General features: G+C 43.0%; 1 protein-coding gene across 4 annotated transcripts; it reads left to right on the top strand.

Annotated features, from left to right (window-relative positions):
• Positions 1-481: 481 nt before the first annotated feature.
• Positions 482-8,486, top strand: LOC308129983 (specifically androgen-regulated gene protein). Of its 4 annotated transcripts, none has more exons than XM_080496140.1 (4): positions 485-557; positions 4,522-4,713; positions 5,228-5,351; positions 6,072-8,486. In XM_080496140.1, the coding sequence occupies exons 2-4, from the start codon at positions 4,609-4,611 to the stop codon at positions 7,568-7,570; spliced, it is 1,728 nt and encodes a 575-aa protein (XP_080352266.1). In that variant the 5' UTR covers positions 485-557; positions 4,522-4,608; the 3' UTR covers positions 7,571-8,486. The 4 variants fall into 4 exon arrangements, with proteins under 4 accessions (XP_080352267.1, XP_080352266.1, XP_080352264.1 ...); XM_080496138.1 differs by having other exon boundaries at positions 5,228-5,390; XM_080496141.1 differs by lacking the exon at positions 4,522-4,713 and having other exon boundaries at positions 482-557; positions 5,228-5,390.
• Positions 8,487-8,542: the final 56 nt, after the last annotated feature.

Genomic DNA, 8,542 nt, shown 5'->3' with positions numbered 1-8,542 from the left:
AGATAGATGATTCAAGATAATGTGTCACCTGATTAATTCGACATAAACAAAAGGGAATGGTCTGGATATAATAATTTTCAATCATTCACTACTCAAACCTTCCGCAGCCTATGGGCCATGTTTATTTTAGATGATAGTAGATTAGATATTTCTTCATTTGTCCCACAAAGAGGAAATTCCAACAGCTTTTGGAAAGGGTGTGGGAATTGGTTGATGTATCATGTAGAAAGTGAAGAGAAGAAAGATTCAACAAAAAGACAATATAAGAATAAGATACATGCACGAATTTATGAGCGATATTTCTAGTTTACGTCTAGTTTTAGGTTGCGCCTCTTTATTTGCCTGCTGTGATTTGATTGGCTCTTCCTTGACACCGCTTCGTCATTCTCTCGTCTGATTGGTCAGACGGGCAGCCAGTCCGGAAGTGATGAGCCTCACCTGCAGCAGGTAGTGAAGTTTCTGTCACTGACGCACTTCAGAGAGAAGCTGAGCGGAGGAGGACAGAAGAAATGGACTGAAACATCCCGCAACGGAGCTCCTGTTTCAGTGTTTGACCGGTAAGTTCTTTCAGGAAATCATTTTCACCGTGGTTTAATTTGGGTTTTACTCGCGGAGGGAGAGAGAAAATATTTTAAAATCACGAATCAGGGATCTTCTCAGAACTGATCTGATCTGTGAGTAAACTCCACCACTGATTTATTTAACCTTTGTGTGTTGTCTCAGTACACTTGTTTGAACCGATGTTCGCACCTGAATTAGAGACTTAAAAAAAAACAAACACCTGAAATGGTTTGCAGAAACCTGCATTACCAATCATTCTTCAGACTTTGAAAGTCTATTTTTCAGAGATGATGCATTGATCAGGTGGGTTAGAACTTTATGTGTGAGGGGAAACTACAAACACTTGCAATAATAAGTCTTTTTTTTTAAGTGGGACAAGCTGCCAAGCTAAACATTAATGAAACATTTCTGTTCTCAGACTGAGAGTTGCACAAGTTAGTGTTTGCCATGCATTTGTGTTTACTGTAAATCATTAAACCAGTTTCGAGCTGACTGGCTGCCCTTCAACACATACCCAACATATCTTGGACCCCCCCCCCCCCCCCTTTCCCCTCTACAAATACGCCTGCAATCATTAGACTATACATACTGGTGTGTAATAAATCTGGTTCACACACTTTCACAACTGTTCTGACATTAAAGAGCAGATCCTCTCAAATTTGTATAAGTGTTTCATCTCCTCAGGTGTAGTTCATGTGGAACGCCCAAAAGCATCAGAACGCTCTGCTGGATTTTAAGAGTTGTCTGGGAGACGGGGAAGCAAGCAAAGTGACATTCCTGTCACTATTAAATCCTGACTCAGCTGTGGGTGTAGTGAGCGCCACTGCCGCCCTGCAGGTTTGTGGCCCGGTTCAGGTGTGAGAGGTGTTGCCTGCTCTCTTCATCTTGAATGGACTGATGGGAGGGACTCTAATGAGCACTTACAGAAGATTTTTGCTGAGACGCTGGTGTGTTGTGTTTTTTTTTTCTTTTTCTCGTCGACCAGCTTTTTGTTTCCACAAAGCATGTGTGTGTATGTGTGTGTGTGTGTGTGTGTGTGTGTGTGGGTGTTGGTCCCCAAGAATGTTTTCGTAGGCTTCATGTCAACAGGTGCCAAATGTCAGAGCTGCCAGTTCCTTTTCACTGCTGTATTGCAGTTTCTCTGAATATTTGTTTTTAACATATTGTTAAAGCGTGCGATTAGATCTTGCAGCAAAGGGAATCCTTTTGTAACTCGATAGCCTCTTCTAAAAATGGAAAATAAATAAATATTTCTCCTGATGACTTGGTGGGAGAATACATTTAGTAAATTATTGCATAAATTGTGATTGTCACTGGAACAATGTGAATGTTTTTGAAGTTTTCTGCACAATGAGGAAATGTAGGTCTGTAGCAGAAATACTGACTTTTTTAGCCTCACATGTTGAGTCTTCAAATACTTCAGTTATTCACTATGCGTTGCATTTTTTGAGAGGTTGTGCATCCACCTGGGGTCACAAGGACACTCGAAGTCTGATTGGATTTGATCTGTTCTTGTGAAATTCCACTGCAGAGAAATGTTCCCGAAGCCCCTCTCGTTTTTCTCGGAAACGCGATTTGTACTGAGGATAATTGGAAATTGGAGCCGTCTCGTACTGCAGGAGGGACGTGCCGTTTGTGGTGAATGAAATCCTGCCCGTGTCGCCTCAGTGGAACCTCACGGCCCCACAATTCACTGCTTTACTCCTCAACTGGCGCTATGATGGACAACCTCGCGTACTCATTTGAAAACGGAGACATTGACTTCAGAGGGATTTTGAATCTATTGTTTGTAGATGACTTCTTAAGAATGATTACACAACAGTGAAATGACTTTTGCTTTGCTTCCACACCTGAACTCGACTGTGCTCTTGAGCCACACAACAGGTTATAAAGCCTTTGTTTAGAGATAAACTACATTGTATTTGTCCAAACCCTTTTTCGACTTTTAACTTGAGCTCATCCAATATTTTCATTTCACTTCTCCACTGTTCATTGTACATGATATTCCCCCTGTTGACTTGCTGATGAGCAACAGTAGAAATCACTTGTCTTTAACTTAAAATAATTTATATATTACTTAGATTTTTTTTACATCACTTGTACATTATTGAATTGGAATTAAGAAAAAAAAAAGGACATTTAAAGTTTGAATCCACACAAACGAGTGAAATTGAAGTAAAAACAAAATATTCACATTGCAATCAGTCACCATCCAAATATTATTTCATGGAGATAAAGGAGCATTTTGTGTCGATCTGCAGGAAGCAACTGCTGCACAGAGCCACAGAAACTACAGTCACTGAAGACATTTAGAACACTTATGTCAAATTCACTGAATACATTTCATGACTAAAGTGCAGTTCATCGTATTAAAAAGAAAAAATACGAATTGAAGCAGGAGAAATATCAATTGAGACATTGTAAAGAGTAGAACACATGAAAAAAGGAGTCAAATTTGAGCAGTAAAACAAAGTCAGTTGTCCTGAAACTGTTTCGAGCTCCTTCTTAAAACTGACTAAAACTTGTCTATTACAACAATCCTCCATAGTCCTGAATAATCCTTCTTGGTGTTCACCGAATGCAGATCCACCAGTAGGATGAACAGTGCAGCCTTTATAGTCCGTCAGGCTTTCGTGGATTTAGCTCACAGCTAAAACTCAAGCCACTTTAACCTCTACGTTGCCACCTTTTCATAATGCACTTTGGAACAACCAAGATTTTCCATTCATTTACAAAAAGTGGAGCAGACTTGTGCAACAGGGTGTGCCACCAAGTTAGTTGTTTGACTCATTTCAAATTCATTGTAAAAATGTGTCAACTATTTATGAGTGTTTGTTTTGGAAATCTCACATCTGTGTGTCTGTGAGAGGTTTTCATGTCTTCTTTTAAAACGAAAATCTTTAATTTGACTTGATTTGCTTTCCTCCTGCATGACTTGCCAGCTGTAATATTCACCACCTAACATGTTGGAATCACGGGAATGCGGTAAAATGCTGCAACACGACGCATTAACTTTGGACAAATTCAACATGATGTGCAGGGTCACGAACAAAGGGTTTTTAATTGCTGATTGCTTGAAGCACAATGACGGGAATACTTGTCGATCAATGGCGCTTCGAGCACCGCTGTGTGGCATCGCCTGTGTGAACCTCTTCCAGGTCGCTAATAATTTAAATCATCTGATCCAACATTGGCTATGTTACGACTATAACCACTTCTTTTTTTTAACACTATGATGTTGATACTATGAGCTACTAAGACGGCTTACATTTGATATGTTCTGGTTGCCCATGTGTGGGTGTGTGTCATTCTCTGGTCTCGATTGCACAATAGAAATAAACATTAGTCAAAAAAGAGGACATACTAGTCTTTAAGACACAACATGGCCTTTCATCATTAATAAATGGACTTTGTTTCCTAACAAAACTAACTTTAGATAAATTGGTCAGTGACTTATGACTTTGGTATTTCTAGCGAATATCTCACGAAATGGCAAAGGAGAAAAAATAGAGAAAACTGTTTTCAACAACTCGTCAGCATCTGTTGTGCTTCACATCCAAAAGGAATCAACTTTTCTGTTTGAAAGTATTTTGGTTTTCGCAGAAATGTCCGTGTACTTCCACCTAATTTTATTCCAGGCTTCATCTTATGTGCAAATAAATGTTTGTTTATTCTGCAGTTAATTTATTTGATGGCTCAATTTGCATAACTGGTGATGTTTAATGCATCAAAGCGACAGGATATTAGCTTCTTGTTCCATCAATGAGACAGATATTACTTGGCTATCGGCTTAAATTTATGGTTTTATCACCACAGTGGAAATACTCTTTTGATTCCTAATTTTGTATCTATTTTTAGTAAAGGGGTGAAGAACATGATATGAGGAGAAATCATGTGGAACGAGATTGGATCTCGTTCCACACTTTGCCCTGTTCTTACGTTCTCTCTTTGACCCCTAAGATCCTTCCTCAATCGGCGTTTTGAGATTCACGCCATCGAAAGACACCCGTGGAGTGCAGCTCCGGCAGTCGTCGTCTTCGATGTGCGATGTCGAAGAGTGACACGTGGCCGAGCCACATTGCCGTGGAGTCCTTGAGCAATATGGACAGTGCAGGAAGCTGTGACAGCGTAATCAGCATGAACTCTGGCTACGTGAGTGTCGCTGTGGCTCTCCGCCGCCCTGTCATCTGCCTGACTTATCTGTGTGCGCAATATCTCCACCTGTAGACAGTCTTTATCTGGCTTATCTCACTTAAACACACTTCGGGGAGTGCTTCTGTCCTCGGTCACAAGACAAAAATAAAAGAAGTGAGATTTCTACACGAGGTTGACGGGGACGTCCCCGTGGACAGTCGCAGTCAGTGTGAGAAGGTTCAATGAGTAATGACAACGTTCAATAAAAACCTGTCAAGACCTCAAGCTGTTCCCAGGCACCTGTAGTCATCTGAAACAAATTTTACTGACAGGCAAATGAAGGACAGACGAGGAACAGCGAGGCATGCGAGGGGAAGTGAGTCGTTCCTCTATATATGAACAACCAGCACCTTTTGTTCCTGTTATAACTCTCACACTGTGTGTTTAGAGTTAATGGAGGTCTGTCATGGCATTATAAAGATATTTATGTATATAGATGATAAACTGCAACAATGTTTTCTTTTGCGAACAGAGTGAAGACAGTATGGAGCACCTTTCTCCGGAGGAGAGAGCGTGTCTCATGTATCTGCAGGAAACGATCGAAGCCCTGGAGGTGCAGGACGACAGCGGCTTGTCCAATGAAGAACCAGATCACGGTGTGTTTGCAGAAAAAGTGGGACAGATGAGAGTGAATGGTATGCAAATCTAACCAAATAAACGTAACAACTTTACTTACTTGATATTATAGTGTGGAAACCTTTAGCAAGTGAAAAGTAGAAGACACATCGGTGCCTCTAGAGGACAATAAAGTACACCTATCCTATAGAATAGGTTAGTTGGGGACATGTGGTCAGGGTCAGCATGTCATGAAAACCAAATGTTAAATATGGAATTATTTATTCATCAAAAGTGCCAAACTTGCATCTCTTCTGGTAAAATAGTGGTTCAAGACACCGTGTGACTCTGCTCCCAGCTCTCGTTCACTCACATTAGTCTTCAATAGAAACTGAAACCTTCGGGCTGAACATGTATCTTCTGCTTTCTCACGGTTTGCCACCAAACTCATTGAAAAGTTTATGACGTGTCCTCACATCCCAAAGAAGAAACAATATATGTCATAGATACATATTTAATGAGACATTCATGCTTGCTGATTTTACTTTAAATTGTCACTAAAAGGGATGCATGTGCAATTTGACAAAATTATATATTTACTTCAATAAAAAAAGTATAGAAGTAACAAAAAGAATATTTTGAAAAGTGAGCCAGCCCCATACTGAAAGGCTTAGTTTGACTTGTTTTCTTTGCATTCTAAATGGTAAATAAATACTAAACACATGAATATTAACTGCAGAAACTTTTTGGTTTTGTTTTAGACGGTACTGCTTTGACGTCCAATGAGTCCGAAGGAAACAAGAACTCTCTGCTCAGCGATGAATTCCACACATCGTTCTCACACCCAGAAGCAGAGCCTGCACCCATCATTAAAAGCAAAACCGCGTATGATATTCTGAATCACGCCTCTGTACCAGAATCGGCCTCTGTCCCCGACCCTGGTACCGTAGATCTCAAAGCAGGCGACCTCATGACGCAAAGCAGTCCTCCGCCTCCTGATGTCCCCTCATCTGGTCCAAAGGGCAGTGCGGCTCTCATCCCACCTCCCTCGGACTTCATGGACGTACCAGATTCTCCAGTAAAGCTGGAGAAGGTGAAATTCCACCCTCCGTCTGTAGGACCGTCCAAGCCCATTGACGTGGAGCAGCTGCGTCAGCGAGCCATTGTTCCGACGGTTAACTTGGAGCAGCTCCGTCAGCGAGCCGCATTGAGGAAAACCTCTCTGACCCCCATTCTGACTGAGGAGTATCTCAGCAAACCTCCACCGGACTTCACTTCCAGCCTCAGCCTTTCTTCTGTTGACTCCAGTCCTCCGGTGAGTCCTCTGCCTGAGGCCAAAACGCCTCCTCCTGTGGCCCCGAAGCCCAAAAGACTCCCCGCTAACATTCTGCTGAAGTCGCTCAAGACGGCGGCGCCTCCCCCTGAAGGAAACCCGGGGCTGCCGTCGCCCACCAACCCTGACAGGATGCATTTGGACCATCAGAAAGTTCGCATGGAGGCTCTTAGAAAGCTCGGCCTGCTTAAAAGCTACGAGGAAGATACGAGTGCTCGCACCAGCCCCAAACTCTCACCAAAAAACAGAAGGTCGTGGGCAGCGCCGTCAACTCCCGTCAGTTACGCGTCTTCAAACACGCCACCCATGACGCCGTCATACAAACGTGTCAATAGCCCAACTTTTACCTCTGCACGTCCACATGTCTCTCCGGCTGCTTTATTACTCTCCGCTACGTCTCCTTCTCCTCATGTTCCGCCTCCTGCTATCCTCCCGGCCCCTGCTGCATTCAGTGACTGCACCGATTCCTTGCCTTCAGATGGCGAACTGTCTCCTCTCACCGACGTCCCTGATCCTCTGGTTAGTCGGGTGACCTCGTCTGCCCTCATCAAACAGCTCCCCCCACCCCGGGCCAAAGCAGCCACCTTGGACCGTGGCCTTCGCCTTCACAGTTACGTGGCTGGAAAAACCTCCTCCGGTTTCAGAGAGGAGGAGCATGTCTCCGGACAGCTGCATAACAATTGGCCACGTCCTGCCTCGCTGGGATCCAGGATAGACTTTTCAGCCGCCGATCCGCCGTCGGATCGCGACTCCAGCCCTGAGGTTGACATGTGGACGACCCCGCCCACGACGACGGCCTTCTCGAACTCCGACGACTCCCACAAACTGCCTCGCTCTCAAGGCATCAGTGTGCTGATCAGCCCTCGGGAAGATAATGAAGAGGACCGGCGTGAGGCCCTCAAGAAGCTCGGACTGCTCAGAGACTGAGCGATAACGTCGCACACCTCATCCAACCACCGCTGACGGAAACCTTTTCGGGACAGTGCTGAAGATTTACACATGAATGATAAATGCACCACAAAATGTTCAGAAAGCAGCTTAAACTCGGTTATGTATTTTTTTTTCCGCTGAATTAAGTAGCATTAGAGCATGTCACATGACTCAATGTCATGTCGACTTTTGAACCTACTTGATAATGTAAAAAGATAACCCCCCCCCCTCCCTTTTTTTTCTTGCTTAGAGAAGTGGCAATCAAGGACTTTTAGGATTTACATTGACTTTCAGTGTAGCTGTAGATTTTGTAAATGAAATGTTACTGTAAACAATCAGTAATAAGGTATTTAGTCATTTCAGTGAGTATGGATCTTGTGTCAATATATGTGCTTTTATAAGTCATTTCTGTTCGGGACGCCGTTGTGTTATGGGGTCACGTTATACTGTAGGTCCCCTGTTGAACGCTTTGACAGCTTGCTGAGGTAAAATGTCAGTCTGACATTTTGGTTGGTTTTTAGCAAAAACTGGCTCGTATTCAAAGATTTTGTGTATTTATTATATGCATTTTAATAGAGGGTGCTTTTCAACTGGATTAAAATGAGCTGCGCTGCCAGAACACGCCTTCATCTATCTCATAGTCAAGGGCCACTGGGCGATAAGAATCTGAAACATGTGGTTTGCACGGCTGTACAATGACGCACAACAAAACGCATAAGCTGGTTACCCAGCAGCGCCTTGTCTGGAGTCACTACGGGGCCAAACATTGACAGCTTTTTATGAAGAAAAATGTTTTATTAAACATACACAGCCTTCATCTAGACCTCAGGTCATTAATCTAAACCCTTGGGGAGAAAAAAAGTTGGATTTGTTTCCTTTCTTAATTTATGACAAACTGTCTCTCGTGTCTCCTGTCAAATCATAAAGTGACTCCAATGTTTTCTGGCTCAGCTTCATGATCTTTGTCTG

The sequence above is a fragment of the Blennius ocellaris genome (assembly GCF_963422515.1).
Source record: "Blennius ocellaris genome assembly, chromosome: 5".
In the NCBI taxonomy this organism is placed as follows: domain Eukaryota; kingdom Metazoa; phylum Chordata; class Actinopteri; order Blenniiformes; family Blenniidae; genus Blennius; species Blennius ocellaris.
The sequence above is the reverse complement of the archived record's forward strand: the minus strand, read 5'-3'. Positions and strand labels throughout refer to the sequence as shown.